Source organism: Natrix helvetica (assembly GCF_964273705.1).
Source record: "Natrix helvetica genome assembly, chromosome: 2".
Classification (NCBI taxonomy): domain Eukaryota; kingdom Metazoa; phylum Chordata; class Lepidosauria; order Squamata; family Natricidae; genus Natrix; species Natrix helvetica.
Genome location: NC_138552.1, coordinates 110,466,701 through 110,487,013, shown reverse-complemented (window position 1 = coordinate 110,487,013; position 20,313 = coordinate 110,466,701). Strand labels below are relative to the sequence as shown.

At 42.9% G+C, this 20,313-nt stretch overlaps 1 protein-coding gene across 8 annotated transcripts in view; it reads right to left on the bottom strand.

The window, feature by feature from the left end:
• Positions 1-18,207, bottom strand: part of PTPN6 (protein tyrosine phosphatase non-receptor type 6) — a 50,776-nt gene extending 32,569 nt beyond the window's left edge. The window contains exons 1-6 of one of the 8 annotated variants that reach the window (XM_081945799.1): positions 18,032-18,207; positions 17,176-17,232; positions 15,279-15,493; positions 14,494-14,917; positions 13,531-13,653; positions 11,966-12,160 (exon numbers count right to left, since the gene is read on the bottom strand). In XM_081945799.1, the coding sequence (XP_081801925.1) occupies positions 11,966-12,160; positions 13,531-13,653; positions 14,494-14,498 (323 nt within the window). In that variant the 5' untranslated portion in view covers positions 14,499-14,917; positions 15,279-15,493; positions 17,176-17,232; positions 18,032-18,207. The other 7 variants (XM_081945802.1, XM_081945798.1, XM_081945801.1 and 4 more) reach the window with 7 other exon arrangements.
• Positions 18,208-20,313: the final 2,106 nt, after the last annotated feature.

Genomic DNA, 20,313 nt, shown 5'->3' with positions numbered 1-20,313 from the left:
CACACAGCTGGATAAAACTATATAAAAATCTAGCCCAGCTTCACTGATTACAAGTTTGAAAAGGCAACGTGGCTCCGCCTGCAATCAAACTACACTTGGGGAGGGAGAGCACAAGCGAGCACTGAGGAGACCACAGGAGGAGGCAGGAAGCCAGGCAAAGAGCCATGCTGTAGTACACACACTTCCCCCCAGCCTCTTTCTTTTGGAAGGCTCAGATTGGCTCCCCTCCGGCTTCTCTGCCTCTCCTCTCACCCCAGTCTGCCAGCAGGAGGTGGTGGGTGGGCTTTATTGTGTTCCAGGCATTTCCCACCCAGACAGCAGGCTGCATTTGCAATGGTGGAGGTGTTTGGGAAAGGCAGCAGGGGAATGGGGAGGGGGATGGCAGAGGAGCTGCTTTCAAGCTACTGGAAAAGATATCCAATCCAACTTTTGTGTGTGGGGGGGTTTGTTTGAGAGTGAGTGAGAGAGGGAAGGGGTAGGAGAGATAGTCCAATCCAACTTCTGTGTGTGTGTGTGTGTGTGTGTGTTTGAGAGAGGGGGAGGAAGGGAGAGAGGGAGGAAGGAGGGGAAGGAGAAGAAAAAGAAAAAGAAAGAAGGAGCAAAGGAGAAAAACAAATGCTGTCGCTTTAAATTGGAACTGAGCATGCCTGGCTGTGGAATTCTGGGAGTTGAAGTCCACAAGTTTAAAAATATTTGAAACCCAGCCCTGTGTCAGTGCCTCACCAGTCATAAACCTCACCGCACGTCACTGGAGCAATCTAAGCTTTCATATTTATTTTTGCCTATTATTTTAGTTTTGTTTTTGGTTTATAAATAAGTTAAATAATTGTACTCTTTGCTACAGTGCTTTCAGCTTTATGTTGTCCTGGTAAGTACATAGAACCAAAGAGCTGCAGAAAAAATTGAATCAGCCAGAAGTACAGGTGTTCATGAAACCCAGAAGTGACTTCTGTCACCTTATTAGAAAAATAATATTCTTAATTCATTTACCATATTTTTTGGAGTATAAGACACGCCGAAGTAAAAGACGCACCAAGATTTTGAAGAGGCAAATTTTTAAAAAAAAAGTTTTTGCACTCTGCAGACCTCCCAAAAACAGCCCATTTTTCATGAAAATGGGCCCATTTCTGGTCAAAAAAAGAGCATGCATAGCTTTTAGGAGGCTTTTATAGAGCGCTCCTGAGGGCTGGGGGGGGGGGCAAAAACGAGCAAAAAAGTCCATATTTTGCTCATTTTTGCCCTCCCCAGCCCCCAGGAGCACTCTGGAAGTCTCCTAAAGGCTGTGCACGGCCATTTTTGCAAAGAGGGCGGGGGTTTGGGAGGTCAAAAATTCTGTATTCAGTGTATAAGATGCATCCAGATTTTCACCCTCTATTTTGAGGGAAAAGGGTGCTTCTTATACTCCGAAAAATACGATACTTATCCCCAAAGCAATCTCAACTGGTTTAAATAGGTTTTTGGCCACATTTAAAAAAAAAGTACTGCAGTACAGAGTTACCATATTACCCACATTTAGTTACTTTCTGATTTACAGGTAGTTAATTGCACGCACACAAACGCACACACATAGTGTGAACTGTTGCTTTTGAGCAAACTGGATGTATTGATTTAGCCAGCACATTAAAATCTGATGCTGATATAAAAAAATATGTGACCCAGCATATAAGAACCCTATAGGAGTCCTGTCTTAATTCACAGACCTAGCATCCATCATTAAAAGTGGACAGTTCATAATATATTCATAATGCACAATGCATTTTACAAAGTAATTTGTCAACTGCCAACACATATCTTGATTAATTAGTTGTCAAATATGCTAATGAAACATTTGCTTTTAATGTCTTTTAGTTGTGATGTATTATTACAATAGGGAATGAAAAACAGATTTCAATATCCTTTCTAGATTGTTCTAAAGTAACTGCTCCCAAGCTTAAATTATATTGTTGTTATTGTTGGATTCGGGTAGCGAGAGAACAGACTGCGGACACGTAGTGACTTGTCAGCTCTTTATTAGTAGTAGTAGTGATCCAGCTTGCTCTGTGGCCGGAGGGTACGCCTCTCGACCAATCAGAGCGATACCTGTTTCCCGCCGTAGCGGCGGACCAGAGAGGAGACTTGCTGCGATATATGCTAATATCTAACACCCCTCCCCTCTTAGACGGTGCATTACGGTTGGTTACATAGTCCTTAAGATATGTTGGTGTTTGCCTTACACGGGTAGAACGTCGCAGTTCTGGTTGATCTGGAGTGGTTTCAGGATCGGTTGCTTTCTCTGCTTTGCGTTCGGGGGTCTGCAGACTTTCGTTGCTTTGGCGTTGTTCGGGTTCTCTTTCGACCTCTTGTTCTACCCTGGGCTCGTAGGTGTCGTGGTTCTCTGTGTTGGGGGTCTCGAGTGGCTGACTTTGTGCTGGCAGGTAGTTTCCATCGTCAGCCCGCAGGTCTGAGTGTGCCAGGCGACCCCGTAGTTGATCGATGTGCCTTTTCCAATTCCGTCCATCTTCAAGCTCTAGCAGATACGATCGTGGACCCGTGATGCCAATGACCCTTGCCGGCATCCACAATGTTCCCCCTGCATAGTTGTGGGCGTATACTGAATCCCCTATGCTAAAACTCCGAATTTTGCTTGTAGAGTCTGGGGGCACTGTGGCAGAGTAATTAGGGTGAAGACGGTCCAGGTGAGACCGTAGACGGCGGCCCATGAGTAGTTCAGCGGGGCTCCTACCCGTCGTTGCGCTGGGGGTAATATGTTGAATTAGTAGGTAATGGTCAATGCGTGTTTGCCAATCACCTGGACCCATCCTAGCGAGGGCCTCTTTTGCGGATCGCACCATTCTCTCTGCCTGTCCATTTGATGCCGGATGGAATGGCGCGACGAGGGCATGCCGAATTCCCTGACCTGCTAAGTACGTTTCAAATTGCATGGCCGTGAACTGGGGCCCATTATCGGAGACCAGTGGGTCGGGCAGGCCATGAGTGGCGAAAAGTCGCCGTAGAACCTTAATGACTGCCTCTGCCGTGGTTGAAGTCATTAGGACTACTTCTAGCCATTTGGAGTATGCATCCACAACTATAAGGAAAGTCTGACCTTGGACTGGCCCTGCGAAATCGATGTGTATTCGCGACCAGGGTGCTTTAGGCTTCTCCCATTCTGTGGCGGGCGCTTCCGGGGGTGCTGGTCTCGATTCCTGGCATGGATCGCAAGTGGCCACCCATTCCTCTATTTCTTTGTCCATGTTGGGCCACCAAACGTAACTTCTTGCTAACGCCTTCATTCTAACGATCCCCGGATGCCCCACATGTAATGCCTCTAATACATTTCTACGTAATGCATACGGAATAACAACTCGATCCCCCCACAATAAACAACCTTGCAATACTGAAAGCTCATCGCGTTTCCCCCAAAACAACTTGAATTCCGGGCCCACGTTTCCCTTCGGCCACCCCCTCCAAACCCAGGTTTGAACTTGCTTTATTATATTGTCCCTAGCAGAGAATCTGGCAACGTCGCAGGAAGAAACCGGTTCTGAATCCAAACAGTCAATTAACAACACCGGTACCTCGGGAGTGGGGTCTGGCAAGAGATCCGGAAGTGGGCAACAGCTGAGTGCGTCTGCATGTCCTAGAGTGGAGCCCGGTCGATGAATTAGCTTGTATGAGTACGCAGCCAGGAAAACAGTCCACCTGGTCATGCGTGGAGAAAGGGAGACAGGTGTGGGGCGGTTTCCCGCCAAAAGTCCCAACAGCGGTTTGTGATCTGTAATCAGTTCAAAATCGCAGCCGTAGAGGTATTCGTGGAAACGTTTCACTCCAGCTACAGCAGCTAACGCTTCCCTGTCCATCTGGCTGTAATTCCTTTCGACTGATGAAAGAGTCCTGGAGTAGAAAGCGATGGGTGCTTCGTTCCCGTTTGGCATCCTGTGGCTAAGGACTGCGCCGACTCCAAATGGTGATGCGTCGCAGGTCAATACCAGCGGTAGCGTCTGGCTGTATTGTACTAGCAGCGAGTCAGTGGTGAGCAAACGCTTTACTGCGGCAAAAGCTGCTGCTTCGGATCGTCCCCATCTCCATGTTGCGTTCCTCTGGAGTAGTCGATGTAATGGCTCAGCAACGGTCGCCTTCTGTCTCAGAAAAACGCTGTAGAAGTTAAGTAGTCCGAGGAAGGCCTGCAACTCGGTCTGATTCCGTGGTGTGGGGGCGTCCTGGATCGCCTTAATTTTCTTTGAAGTGGGGTGTATTCCCTGACCATCAATTCTATATCCCAGGAATTCTACGCTAGGCACATTAATTTGGCATTTCTCCTTTTTGAGGCGGAGGCCCTTTTCTCTGATTCTGGCCAAAACAGATCTGACTCTTTTTAGTAGTTGCTCCTCGTTTGCAGCGGACACCAAGATGTCGTCGAAATAGGGGACGACTCCCGGTATCCCTTGCAAAAGCCGTTCCATGACGCTCTGGAACAGACCTGGAGCAATACTCACACCGAATTGTAGCCGGTTGCATTTGAATGCTCCTCTATGCGTCACTATAGTTTGGGCCTCCGCTGTGGCGCTATCCACGGGCAACTGCTGGTAAGCTTGTGCCATGTCTAATTTAGCAAATATCTTTCCTGGCCCCAATGAGTGCAATAAGTGTTGTACTACTGGCACAGGATATGCGCTTTGTTGTAGCGCGACATTAATTGTGCATTTATAGTCCGCGCAGATGCGGACTGATCCGTCTGGCTTGACTGGGGTCACAATGGGAGTTTCCCAGCGCGCGTGATCCACCGGCTCAAGGATTCCTTGCTCAACTAACTTATCTATCTCCTTATCTATTTTTGGGCGGAGTGCAAAAGGCACTCGTCTCAGTTTAAGTCGGATTGGCGCCACTTTGGGGTCTAAATTGAATGAGATTGGTTTACCCACATACTTACCAAGACCGGGGCTGAACACATCCTCGAACTCCTTAAAAATCTGTTCAGCGCTGCTGTTCTCCACGGCGTTGATCCCGGTGACTTCTAACCCCAAGGCTTCAAACCAATCTAATCCTAGAAGGTTCTGTAACGGAGCGCTGGCGATGGTCACGGGCAGCAGGGCTACGATGTCCTTGAAGCGAATTTGGAACGTGCCTTGGCCCACGATGGGGACTCGGTTCCCCTGGTAGTCTCGTAGCAGGATGTCTGGTGCGCGTAGTTGGCTCTTTCTGAGGCTAGGGATAGCCTTTTTCATGGAGGCCCATGAAATGATCGTCAAGGACGATCCTGTGTCAACTTCCAGCTCGCAAGGAGAGCCCTCCAAGAGGACTGTGACTTTCAGCTTTTTAGGCCGCTTGGTGCGGACCTGACTTATTGTGGTGAGATACGTTCGCAATTCCTCTCTCTGGGTCAACTCTATCTCAGCGTCTGTATCCTGAAAATACTCTCGTTGAGCGTCTTGGTAGAACGCTCTCTCAGCTCTTTGTGTATAATCTCTCTGGGAATACGCCCTTTCAGCTCTTTGGAAATTGTCTCTCTGGGTAAACACTAGTGGATTTCTCTCTGGGCACCCTTTTTGAATTCGCCAAGCCCCTGGGTTGGGCTTCTGTTGGTGGTACGTAGGCGGCTGCCTTGAGGCAGGGACTTCGCTCCGGCACACTCGTGCGATGTGCCCAAGTTTGTTGCAGTGTGAACAAACAACGTTCCTGAACCGACAGGTAGACCGGGGGTGATTCCCTCCGCAGCTTGCGCAGGGTGGCAAACGGAATCCGGGTCTCCCCCCAGGCCTCATGTGACTGCTCCTCATCAGGTGACTGTCCTCGAATTCGGGGTCCTCATAGTCGGGGCTGGTGTCCTTGTAGTGGACTCGGGTGTGTCTGGGTGCTGGCTGGCTTACGTTGAAACCGCGTTGTATGGTTTCCGATGATCTTTCTGCTGACTCGGATGCCCTTGCTTCGTTTAGTGCTATTTGTAGGGTTAAATTCGGGTTTGCCAACAGCCTTTTTTGCAGCGAAATGTCCCTTAACCCACAAACAAATTGTGCCAGGATATGCTCGTCCAGATCCCTGAACTCGCAGTTAGTTGATGCTTTACGTAGGGCTGCAACATATTGGTTGATTTATTCTCCCGCCTTCTGGTTCCGCGTGTTGAATTCCTGGCGGCAAACGTGGCGGGAAGGTTTTGGCGCGTAATGAGTCTGTAGAGTCTGTTGCAACGCCATCCATGATACCGCTTGTATCGGAGTAGGCGCGGTGAGGTCTCTGGCCGTGTTGAAGACTTCTCGCCCACAGTAGCAGAGGAAAATGTTTTTCTTTCGGGCATCTGTTATCCCTGTGTATTCGTTCGCTTCGAGAAAACACTCGAAACGAATCATGAAAGCCTCCCATTCGTCGTTCGTTGGGTCGAATGGAGCGGGTGGAGTGTGCATCGCCATCTTCTCTTCGTTTGAATTTGCCGCGCTGCGGTGTCCTGAGATGGCTGCCGGAATTTCTGCCGAATTCCTGGGCTGGATCGAATCCTGAGATTCTGAAGTAGCTCTCTTCGTCCTATCTGTCTCTCGATCCCATCCTCGTCGCCAATGTTGGATTCGGGTAGCGAGAGAACAGACTGCGGACACGTAGTGACTTGTCAGCTCTTTATTAGTAGTAGTAGTGATCCAGCTTGCTCTGTGGCCGGAGGGTTCCCCTTTTATAGGAATCGGGTACGCCTCTCGACCAATCAGAGCGATACCTGTTTCCCGCCGTAGCGGCGGACCAGAGAGGAGACTTGCTGCGATATATGCTAATATCTAACAGTTATTATATTGCAATGATTCCACTCTTTTCAAAGACACTATAGGAAATGTTGAAATCTATAAATAAAGACATAATTGAATACTGTTCTTAAACTGTTACCTCAAACGTGGTCATTTCTGCAGCATGTTGACTGGAAAGGCTCAAGATGCTTCAGTCAGTCCACAATACAACAACTATTTTACAGGCTCTAAAAAGATCAGGACTTTATAGCTGCTCTTATTCATGACATATTGATTACCAGTTTGTTTATGGATATCGTGGAAGGTACTAAGCAACCTGGGGTCAAATTAATTAAAGATTAGCTGCTCCTGAAAATCTCTGCCTATTCTGTATAAAAAGCTGGAATGCTTGTATTCAAGTTAGTCTGATATCTATTCAAAGTGAATCTTCTTGATAACCTCTCACTTCTATTGCAGAAGACTTCCTCTGGTTCGTAACACAGTTTCACCCAGTTTTATTTAGTTCATTTTTTAATTGATTCTGTGTCCAACCTTTCTGGACTCAGGTTTTAGCTGCTGCATACATTACATTTAATATTGGTTTTAAAGAACAGGTTTATTTTTAAATGCTGCTTTGAATTATTTTTGCTAGTAGTTTTGAATATTTTCAGCTGATATCACTAAGTTGCAGTATGATATGAGTAACAGCAGTTATGTAGGCTACAGCATTTTAATGGCTTCTAGTTTATTTTGGCTCTATTCTTATACAATGATGAAATCAGTTTTGATTTCTAAATACAGCGTCCTTGGGCTGGATCAGTGCAGGAAGCAAAACAATCCGAGCCAAGGCAAAATGCAGGAGTCATGAAATTGGGAGAGGTTCTCAGAAAGGTTACGTTTACTAGCTGAAATTACTGGAATATGACAAACTAGAGTCACATTGTAATGTTTGCCACTTTCTGAGGAAAAAGTAATTGTTGTGAATGGAGATTTACAATTAAGATTTTGAGTTTACATCAGAGGTGGTATTCAGCAGGTTCTGACCAGTTCTGGAGAACTGGTAGTGAAAATTTTGAATAGTTTGGAGAACTGGTAAATGCCACCTCTGACTGGCCCCGCACCCATCTATTCGAGTCCCAGCTGATCGGGAGGAAATGGGGATTTTGCAGTAACCTTCCCCTGCCACGTCCACCAAGCTACACCCATAGAACTGGCAGTAAAAAAATTTGAATCCCACCACTGGTTTACATCCATTCTTTTAATTAACTTTCCAAAGAAATAGTAGAGCAAGTCAGAGATTATCACATTGTTTAGATTTTTCACTTCTACAGTTAGGAGATGGAGTGTAGAGATTCTAATGCAATGATCGCAAACCTTTTTTGGCTGCCGTGCCAAAAGTGGGGGGAGCACAGGGGGGTCATGCGCCAGTGTGCCACATCCATAATACTATGCACGTGTTCCTCCCATTTATGAGGATCTATACATGTGCGGACCTACGGCGAACCCGGAAGTTCGAAAATTGTGACTTCCAGTTTGTCCGTAAGGCCGATTTTCGACCTCCGGAGCCTTCAGGGGCCTTCAGGAGGCTTCCCTGAAGGCTCTGGAGGGCAAAAAACAGCCCTATGAGCAAACCGTAAGTGATTTCCAGTTTGTCCGTAGGGTCGGTTTTTCGCACTTTGGAGGCCTCAGGGAAGCCTCCGGAGGGCGGAAAATGGCCTCAAAAGAAGACTGAAGTCAGCTGACAGGGCAACGTCTCATATTCCCTGGCAAATGGCTCCACGTGCCACCTGTGGCACACATGCCATAGGTTCGCCATCACGGCCCTAATATAAAGAAGAATAAACACTGGATAGTATTAAGAGAATAGTTCCTCATAGCCTGTCTATTTATGTATTTGTTTGTTGTTTGTTTGTATTCTGCATTTATTATTTTACAAATAACTCAGGTTGGTGAACATATCCAGCATACCTTCCTCCTCCTATTTTCCCCATGAAAACCTTGTGAGATGGGGAAGATTGAGAGAGAATGACTGGCCAATCACCCAGCTGGTTTTCATGCCTCATGCTAAGGCAGGGCTAGAACCTGCTTTCTGCGTGATGCCTTAACCCACTGGCTCTCAAATTATGCTATTATACGAAAATCATATTGTTAAAAGATTGAGAGATTAGGTCAATCCTTTATATATTTATTAATAACCCTGGTAGCCTAATCAGAGTTGGATAAATGGTCATTTAATGCACTCATCAAGCTACATATTCAACTCACTGGTCTGTAGTTCATGTACGCCTGATTAGAGTCAAATGAAATAAACTTCATTGAATAGAATAATATAATAAATGCAATCACTAAAGTTTTTATTACTGATTATTGAATTTTAGAGATCACACTGCTTTTGTTTTATAATCTTTTCTTTAAAATAGGAGGGAATCTGTGCTCCTGCAGATGAGGCTAAACTACATGTCCCAGCAACCTCAACCAGCAATGATGAAGGAAGATGGAAGCTATATTTTGACAACTACCTCCGTTCCAAAAGATGTTCCAAAATATAGAACTGCTGGGTAGGAAATGAAGAAAGCTATCATTTGCTAAGTGAGCCTCTTTCCCTCTCAGAGAGGAAACAGTTAAGTTCAGTGGACCAAGCGGAGGGGAAGCCACGTGATGGAAAATCTTGGGTGGTTGGTGGGGAGGGAGGCTGAGTTTTCGTAAGAGCCTGGAGGACAGAACTTTCCAACCGCAAGGGAGGAAGCAGCAGGCTCCCTGGCCAACTGCTGCCTTTGGATGTGAACGGGCCTGCACGCAGAGACCTAGAGAGGATAAATAGACTGATTCTTTTCAAGGGAACAGGACAAACCCAGCTCTGTCTCATGAATGGCTTAACATACCACAGTAGAACATAGAGTCACAGGGCTGGAACTGTCCATGACCAATATGAACAAAAGCCACCCATTTTAATACAATTTCCAGATGGGTGGCAGTAAGAAAATAAAGAGTCATAAAGGGCATCATCATGACAAACACATTTCCATAAAGGTTTATGCCATCATAAGGCTTACAAGCATGCAACAAAGGAAGAAACATGAAATAAACCTGTGAAAATAAAAAGTTTGAACAAGGACAAATGGTTTGCTTGATACCTGCTTCTTATCGACACCACAATCTTTACATCTTAACAATGTGCCAAAAATAACAAATCAGTGAAACAAAAGAAGCCTGGTTTCTAAATATAAGTCACACCAATATTGAAACTTCATCACATGACAGAATGTAGTATGTACTCTATAACCTACTGTCTTAGGAATCTCTCAGTTTAAGAAAGCTTGAAAAGTAAAAGGGGAACAATGCTGAGAGGAAAGTTAATCATTCATTAGATCCTTTACTAAAAGAACAAAGGACATGTAAGCATACATTATATAGGGCACATTTATTTATATACTTCTAAACAATGGTTAGCTTTTTTTTTCAAGTGTTATGAAAAGGAACTACACTGTACCTCCATTCAGAAATACTCAGGATCTGTGGAGATCTTTCCACTTGAATGAATATCTTGATTTTCCCGGGTCCTCCTGACACAGGCAAAAAGCAGGCCCTGAGAGAAGTCCTGCCCACAGAAGTCCACAAGGAGGACCAGGGAAAACATACTGGACCAGGACTCTTCCCTACATGAATAAAACCATCCCATTTGTAAGAGGCCCTGAAGCAGTTTTCTATTTAAGCAATGGCAGAGTTCATTTGTAGGTGTGACTGATGGATATGCGTTAATATTATTTAAGCATATAAAGTATAATCTGTTGCTAGATAACTGGGACGACATAGACCTTTTCAGATTTCAGAAGCTTCTACAAGAGATCCAGAATCATTAATAATGAGGGAGACTAGAGTTATATGGAAAATGAAGAAAAATAGCTGCAGCTGAAGATGACAATATCAGAGAAAATGTTAGCCAACTCTTTGGCTCAGGATTCCATAACTGTATGGCAACAAAAGCCAGGAATAAAAGGCTCTAATGGCCCACATGGGGCTAATTACTTTTTGGGACTCTATGTCTCCTTTCTTTTTTTCATTTTGAGAATTTCCTTACAATTGCCCTATTAGTTCATACTCATTTCTTCCTTTTTCTTTCCTATTAATAAATCAACTATTTCCAGTATCTTTAAAATTCTCATTAGCATTTCTTCTTTATTATTTTTATATTTTCATTTAGAATTTCACTTCTTCCAGAAGCTGTTTTTTGCAGGTACATTTAAATTTTTTAAAAAAGAATCTCTACACTATTTATATGCATAATGGCTATGCAGACGTAGTAACTTTTCCAGACAGTTCCGTGCTATGCATTCCCTACTGAATATGCACCAGGGCTTATTTCTGCATAGAGAAGCAGCAATTATTTTATGAGCAATATTTAAGTGACCCATTCATACAAGATTCACCATATGCTTAGACTTAAAATCTTTCAAACCAAAAATTGGATATCTCTATATTTCAAACTATTGCAATTAATGATTGCTCTTTCTTCTCAGGAGTCCCAGGACAGTACTAGGCACAACTTGATATGGCCTTGTAAACATCTGCTACCTCTTCCTGGAGACCATTACTTTACAACTCAAAGGCAACTGCACGACTAGAATAGGGCACGCGTATATGTATGTGCACACACAGACACAATGTTTGGCTTTATTTAACATCTTGTCTGAGAAAGACTTCTCTAAGAAGAAGAAATCTACATTCAAGCTGAGATGTAGATATTAGTTCTTTTCATGATTTTAAATGTCGGTGGAATTTTTAACACTCTTTTTAATTATATTCTTACTTGCTTTGTGTTCTTTTTAAGTAAAAATATAGAGAATACAAGTATTTTAGACTAATAAGGGCTTGCTAGCAATACAAATTTTGGAGTAACACATAACGTTCTTTCATATGCTCCAGATAAATGAATGTCTTTGTAGAGTCAAAAGCATTTAGACTATCATCCAGAAAACCCTATAAGAATCATGGAAGGATCCTAAGAGATCATCAGGTCCAGTCCCCACGCACCGCAGCATTCACTACACTATCCCTCCTGGATGACTATTCAGACATTGCATGCAAATAAATAATCCCTAAATAATTACACGTAATGTACATTTAAATCTACAGTTTATAGATCTACAGCAGAGATACATCTGTACAAATTATAAAAGACATAAATATAAAATGTGAGCACCCCTCAACTGAGGCTCAGTGTGGAAAGGAAAGTCAAGATGGATATGCAGCTATAGGTAGAAGCAGGTGTGCTTTCCTCATACCTTTCTGTTGTGGGATCAGAGCAGTTGAGCGGATACCTCAAGTCTATGATGGTTCCATCCTTATCCTGCAGGGATCCCTGCTGCTGTGTATAATATTCCACCAATTCTGATAAAGTAGCAAATTTCTCTCCTCCATAGAGATCATAATAATCTCCAGTATTCTGGATACGGATGTGAGTTACCTCATCACCAACCCTAAAAGAGAGAGGCACAAGCTTCTCATCAGTTGATCAGGAAGGGAAGAGCAAAGGAAAGATTATCTTTACTGTTTCTCCTGGTAGTAATTCTAAACCAAAATAAGAGAACTTGATGAATTGGATGGACTATTTGGCGTTTGCTCTCACCAGAGCTTATCACCCACCCCACAACATAAGAATTGAATAGAAGACTTTTATGCAAACTGGAGAATTAGGATTAGAATGAAGCTGGAGCCAGTGATTGTATTTGTACCATGGAGTTTTAGGATGCTGGGATTTCAGGTTGTTTGTATTTGGGGAAGGAGGGTATTGACTTTCTTTTGGTTTTTACTTCTGTTTTTGTAAGCCGCCGGAATTGTGACACATAAGAAGGGTGGCCACATTTGTCTCTCAAATAAATAAAGAAGATTGAATTTTGCAGAAAGCCAGCTAAAAAGATTGTACATTTGGCTCCCTGTGGCATTTTTTCAGCTGTCATTTCACCTGATTTTTCATGCTTTCTATGTTAAGACAGGCAGATGTAATGGCATTAGAAGTGACACTGGTATTGTTACTTACTTCAAAATGTTTAAGCAGGACTTATTACTCAGAGGATGATTTATTGTGTAACATTAATACGCAAGTTAGTGGAAATTCCAATTTGAAAGAAAGGAAGAAATAAAGTTGCTTTACTTAAATGGAGCCCAGTTGAAAATTAACATGGGAATCAGAAGCTGTGGAAGGAGGTCCCTATGGGAAGGCTTGAACCTGGTCTTTTTGTTCCAGTGTCTGATGACTTCCCCAAACCTTGGACATTTTTTAAAAAGAGCACTGGGCCACTAGCCCAGGGAGCTGCTTGTTTTGTTTGAACGTCTGTTCCCGGAAAAGTCAGTGTTATGCCATCAGCAGATTTATTTCAGAGAAAGTTGTAGGGAGGATCAATCTCTGAACTTACCATCCAGTCTCTCTTCCACACACACACACACCCTCCAAAGATAAAAGGCTTTGGAAAAAACCCCAGAGAAAGAATTCATCTTCAAGTTTGTGGAAAGTTATAAGTTTCACAGCAGCCATCTTCACTTGCAGTCTTTCTATTCCCCCTTTTCTTTTCCCACTCTGGCTTTCAATTCCAATGTGTCTTGGGATTTGCTAGATATTATTTATTATTATTCATTTAAATGTATCATAGCAGCCCTCTCCCATAGACTTTAGGAGTAATATATGTTTTAACAATTAACCATGGGAACCATCCTATTATGATATGGCCTCCATTTATTACAGAGGGGAAAATATTTTGGTATATACCGACATGGTATTCCTTTAGTGAATGTGTCTCTCAAGAAGAACCATAGAATATTATCAAAGATTTGGAAGAGGGGGGGCAATTACCTGACCGAAAGGGAAAAGTCCCCCTTGTTCTTCCGGCTGGGCCGAGCCAAAAAGCTGCCATGAATTCCTCGTGCTTTGAGTAAGGCCTCAGCATCTATGCCACTCAGGTCACGATGAAACCACCTGGTTGGTGAAAGAAAGAGAGAAAAGTAAAAAAGAAGGACATCATAAGTGGAGGGATAAGTGTGATCCTACTTAGAGCTCACAAGGCAGGTGCCTCCACTCTCTAAAACAATTTGGAAAGGAGACATTAGTTTTCCTTCACTCTCTCCGCTGCACTGACTCCCACTAGAATGTTCATAATTTAGAATTAACAACAAATCAATGAGAATCAACCAGTGCAGATCAACCAGAGTAGACTGACCCTTCAGTTCATCTGGAACACAGCACCTTCAGATGCAGTCAGTTTGCACATTCAGTGTTTGGCCATTAAGCATTGTTTGTTTGTTTGTTTATTCACTTATTTATTCATTCAATTTCTATAGCTGCCCAACTCAACCAAGTGACTCTGGACAGCTGACAATTCTAAAACAATTTCAACAATTTAAAGGGCATGAATACAATAAAAGCAGCCTCAAAATATAATGGCAAGTAGTCAAATCATCTCTACGGAGAGAGACAGGGTCATCAACTTTCCAACTAAGCAGAAGGGAAACACATATGTAGCTAGTGAAGCTGTTCCTCCACTAATAACAGGTAGCAGAAGAAACTCTACTTGCTACATTTCTGCTAGATCCTGAAGACTCAGCAGCAGCTGCTAGTTAGGCAGTGATGCCTGAAGACGTAGCCTCTACTCCCAAATCCAGAGGCAACACAACGATCTGTTCCAACAACTGTCTCCTATACCGGTATCACACACATGCTCCCACAGAACATTGTTCCTCCCAGTTCAAGGAAAAGTTTCAAGACTTGCTTAGAAAGAAAACATTAATCTGTAATAGTCAATCCTAATTTTTTCCTTACCTCATTATTTCCCAGGTGATCAGTGGCAGAATCAAAAATCCAATTAAGAAAACAATTGAAAAACTATCTGAAGAAGTTTCTTTTAAGATGAAAATAAAAGCAAATGAGCGTTTGATGTCTCAACCAGACTCTCCAGATGTGAATTCTCCTTTTTGACTCTACCCATCTACCTCATGCGTTTCTGCTGTCCATCACACATTCATAGACTGCTCCACGATCAGTCCGTGTTGGTAGGTATGGGTAGAAAGAACTGAGGCAAATAGGCAGTTCCAAGTTGCAGAGCACTAATACAGGAACAGGAAGCATATTTAACATCGTTGTTCTTCACTGCAAGTTGCAATGTGTGCACTTCTGCTTCTGCTTTTGGGTCCCTTTTCTCCTTCTGTCCTATCTTCCCTGCTCACAACTATTTCTGTCTTTCTTCCTTTTGGGGGGAAGGAGAAAGAATTCACAATAAATGAGTGCGAAACAGTCCATTTAAGTATCACTACAGGAGAATCAACGCCAGTACTAAATGCAACATAATTAAAGGCAATTATATCCCAAGTGTATGTAATCAATAAATATAAAAGACTTTGGGGGATTCAGGCCTGCAACAGAGTAAGAAAGTTTTAAACATTTCAGGTTCTATTTTCTTAACATGATTGTGTGCTTCTTGCTTCCATAGGAGATCCCTTTACCAGACTGCATTATTTTTCCTCATTCAATGGAATGAGATGGAATTCATAGAGAGGCTCACCACAAAGGCACAGCCTATAGCTACGTATATCATGCAACAGTAATACCTTTTCCCACAGTCAAGAAACTGTCCACTAGATGTGGTCCAATTTAAGTCCACCAAAGTGTTTTTCCCTTGATGTTAATCTAAAATGTCCTTTTGTTGGATCATCTCCTTCTTTCCATTTGGGTACTTGAATGCTCACAGGTCCTTGAACAGGCCTTGTTTCATGACAGGAGAAAGTGTTATTTACTTATTTCTTTGCAAAGAAGAAATGTTTTTCTGTAAAAGTGAAACAAAATTAAAAGGGGAAAAATAAATTTGTTTTTTGAACCCTCCTGCCTAGAAGAGAGCTGCCTAGAATAAGACTTTGAGCCAAATATCCAGCAGTTTTAATATATCTTTAGGCAAGATCTTGATTGCACAACCTAAGTAAATGCTAAATAATGACATCTACTTAAAGCTGTAGAATAAAATTCATACAGAGAAAAAGAGGGGAAAGCATGCTCTTATTAAAAAAACTGTCCACAGTATAAGTCTCAAGTACAAGATTTGCATATATTTAAATTTCATGTTAAGGTGTGCATTCATATGTTTTGGTTATGTCAACCACTTTCACATAATTTGCCTGCTTTCTGATTACACAGACTCTTCCATATGGACAGTTGTTTTTTTAAGGAGGGAATAATGTTGCTAGAATAAGATAACATATTAAAATGGTTAGGTTTTTTTTACTATTATTGTTTTCATCTGAAGACTTAAAAATATTTTTTTGTTGAACATCAAAGCCTGGGGATTGTACTCTAAACTTTGATCCTAACAGAGATAATATTTAACTCCATTAACAGATATTTTTGGCATGATAATAAAGCAGCACATATTCTGATGGCTAACTGCAAGATATAATAACTCCATAGTGTGCAGCTGCTCTTCTGATTTGTGTTTATGCCAATGGCAGCTTGTATGAGCCTGGTCCTGACCATACAGATAAAGGGAGCTTAAATTCTTCACCCAGTCATTTGTTTTCCAAATTGACCTAGATGTGTTTTCTTTAAAGATTCCATTGATGGCTGTAGATATCAGAGTGTGTGTGTGTGTGTGTGTGTGTGTGTGTGTGTGTGTGTGTGTTGATTATCCAATCCCCTCCTCCTCCCTATCTCCCAGTGGCATTCCCAGGATTTCTTGCACCGCTCTGGGGAAAGTGGAGAATGCAATGCTCTCAGCCATGGATGCTAGCACAGCTCTAAAATAGAGCAACAAGTGCTTGTGGATCAGCACTTCTTTTTTTTTTACTAAAACAAAATATTTGGATCAGCCCAGGTCAACTCATTGCAGGAAACCTAGGGAGGAGCTGTATGTTCTCTGCCTTTGCCCTGCGTTGCTCTTTTGCAGAGTGGCACTTGATGGGGAAATTTGGAGAGAAGGGAAAGTGGGGGGGGGAGTTTAGTTCATTTGCCACTCTTACATTTGGCTTTCCCCAACTGAAATTTAACACTTGATAGTAAAGATAAAACAAGAGTGGAAAGGACTTATGAGGCTGCATGGCACTGCATATGATTATTACTCCAGCTGGCTCTGGCTGCAGTGGAAAGCTCCAACGTAATACAAGGTCTTTCCTAGCTGTTCTACCTAAGGTCATTGAACTAAAGACAGGATTTTCCAGTGTTTGGGGCCTGAGACTTCTAAGCGCACTGGCAAAAAGGACTATGGTGTGAGTTTTCTCACTCAGAGAAGGTGGCTGCTATAAACCAATTACCACAATGCTCTTTACCACATTACAATCTCATTTTCAGCTATCAAGTAGGGAAAGCTGTCTGAAAGCAACTCTGACTAAGCCCATCTGACCTTCAAGGTGCAGTTCTTCAAAATTTCTCCATCCCTTCACACATTCTCTCTCCTGGGGAGACGTCTGCTCTTCAGCTTGCCTAGGGCCAAAAGAGCACTGACTGCTGGGTAAGACATACCTACATGATGGAGTCTTGCCTAAGGAAGCCTGCTACGATAAGGTAGCAATGGATTTTCTGGAAGGAAGGAAAACAGAGAGAACAGACAGAAGATGCAAGGATCCATAGACAAATAGGCAAATCACCCTGTAGCTCTATTTATTATTTGTCTTGGTGCTTTTAAAAGTTAGCAATATTACAATCAATTGATTTGGTTGCCTTACAAATGAAAACAGTACTGAGAGTGCTATAAGATTAAGTTACACACATCTTGGCCTTTGATATCTTGACTCTACAACTAAACAGCATTGTTATGATGGTTTCTACATTTAAATACATCACAAATTTTCCCTATTCTTCTAAAACATCAGGATACAATAAGCACATTTTATTTACACTTAATCTTCACCTTTATTACCATTGTTTTAACTACTTTTTAAATATTACTAATTATTTCCTAACAGTTCTTTTTAAAATGCAGTCCTCTTAAATAATGAATGAAACTTCTGGTAAAAATCAGCTTTATATCCTGAAATTGTTCTGATCACATTGCCAGCCCCCTCGTTCTGTACTTATACTGATGCAAAGTTAAGCCTTCATGCATTCAGTGGGCTTACCTCCAGGAAGGTAGTCCATATCATTTATACTAGTATTAACTACAATAGCTGGCCTACTCTATTGCAATGTCACTAGCTATTAAGGGAAAAGGAATACCTACATTTGCCCATGTGCATGTCAACACCAGTTGGAGAAAGAACTGTGTGCATCCTTAGTTCTTGCTAATTACAGACATGATAAAAACGGAAGCCCGTGTTGAACAAACCTTCATTGCTACATTATTATACTGAAGCAGAAGAGGCAGAGACCTGAAAGTTACCTGGCGGAGAGAGAAGCCTCTGCCTTAGTGAAAAGGTGTGGTGGGAGGAAGCCGAATTCAAAAAGCTGCTCCCAATACAAAAGACTTCATTCTTTCCCCTACTGAATGTCTTCCAGAGCTGGAGTTAATAAACACCCAGAAGGTTACAGAGAGAGGAAGAGGCTGAACCTAAGACAAGCAGCAGGTAACCAAGGGAGGGGCCGTTTGCTGTCTCCGCCTCATTGACCTACAGGGAGGCCCTCCCTGGGTAGATCTGGGAAGCGGGGGGGGGGGGGGGGGGAATCCAGTTCATCCCTGAGCCAGTTGCCTGAAGAACAATGTGGCTTGCCCTCCTCAAAGCAGGAGCTTTGACACATCTCAGAAGACTTTCACTGTTTTTACTTCATCATAGATACTCATGTATTTTATAAACTCATCTACTAACTTTGCTCACTAACGTACTTACAATAGGAAGTAAGTTTCTTTCCATTAAACTATCTTTTGTCTCTTGGCATACAGGAACGTGTCCAAGGCTGTATTGCCTTCTCAAACTATAGGCAGGATGGCATTCTGTTTGTTTTCTACTTAATTATAATTTTGCGCAGTCTTCTGAGCAGTTATGAATCCATCTTCTTCAGTACTCTAAGGTTAGAGAAACAACGCTTGTTGTTCTACAAAAAGTGTACAGAATACTTTTTAAAATACTTTAAACTGAATGTTTACTGTTATTCCTCAGCTTTCACAGGACCGAGCACATCATGCTATCCTAAACGCAGTCAGAAATGTCCCTTCTCCAATTTTCGATTTAGAGAGATGTTGGGAAAAGCTCAATAGAGCCCTCTAGCAATATGAGCCGCCTAGTGCAGGCAAAAGTGATACACTGTAGATACTCAGGGATAAATCCATCCATGGATAAGCCAAACCCAATTTGGGAGTGCATGTTTGAACCAAAATTTCTCAGCTTATTGGTGGGTATTTACAATAATTGGAATTTGGGATTGATAATTAGGGATTATCTGTAGCATTGCTCAGACGTTTTTTAGGTGAGAGACAACACAGTGCAATTTCTTATGATGAGTGGATATCCCAAACTTAATGTCCCCCAATCTCATGAAATTTTGTGGATTCACAAATTTGGGCTACTTCAGGACATTCAACTATTTGATTAAAACAAAAGAGAGTTCCAAAGGCACTGTAGACGACCTTTCAAAGCATAACAGAATTCTCAATTTCCTAAGTAGATTTTTTTGTTCAATGAGCATGTTTATATTATAGAGTTCACTATGAGTTTAGACATCATGAGAAAACATAAACTGTGCTTTTCATTCCAAATTCCACGTTTTATGACTACAATTTGTTTTATAGATTCAACCCATTGTGGCATATTGAATAAATTGTGTCTAAACAATACCAATTACAGTATATAGCAATGATTACCAGGTTAGACAGCTTTAGAAGGGATATGAGCATTCAGGGGTTATCTATCTACATAGGGCCCCCAAAAAGTCTAGTTGTGACAGTGCACTAAAGCTGCATCTTCTCTACATGCATGACAGCCACCCCCCAAAAGGCAGGGATTCAATTACATAGTTGCAGCCAACATCCTGGCACTCCCTCTCCATGAACATGAGCAGTGACTATTCTCTCTCTAAAGCAGTGTTTCTCAAGCTTGGCGACTTTTAAGTTCTGTGGACTTCAACTCCCAGAATTCCCCAGCCAGCTGTGCTGGCTGGGGGACTCTGGGAGTTGAAGTCCACAGGACTTAAAAGTTGCCAAGCTTGAGAAAAACTGCTCTAAAGCAACATCCCTCTCAGGACGCTGGCTGAGGAATTCTGGGAGAGAAGTCTAAGCATCTTAAAGTTGCCAAGGCTGAGAACACTTTTTAAAATTGTCAGTAGGGTGTGTGCATGACAGTGCAGGCATGCCCACACCCACAATGCAATGCGCCCCACCACCTGCGCATGCGTGCACGCCCCTCCCACCCGGTGCTCCCCCTGCCCTAACCCTGCGTGCGACCCCCGCAGCCAAGTTTGGGCCTAGCAGGTCTCCCTGAAGCTTGCTGGGACCAAAAACGGGCTGCGGGCGCCCCCCAACCCCTGCACCTGCGACCCCACGCTAATCTCTTGCATGCGCAGCAGACATGAAAATCAGCTGGCCAGCGAGGTGTGCGCACATGCGTGGTGGAGCTGAGCTGAGTGATGCAGAGGGCTCCGCATGCCACCTGTGGTGCACAAGCCGTAGGTTCGCCATCACGGGTATAGGACAACTAAGCGTATCCATTAGTGTTCATGGGCTTTTTTTTT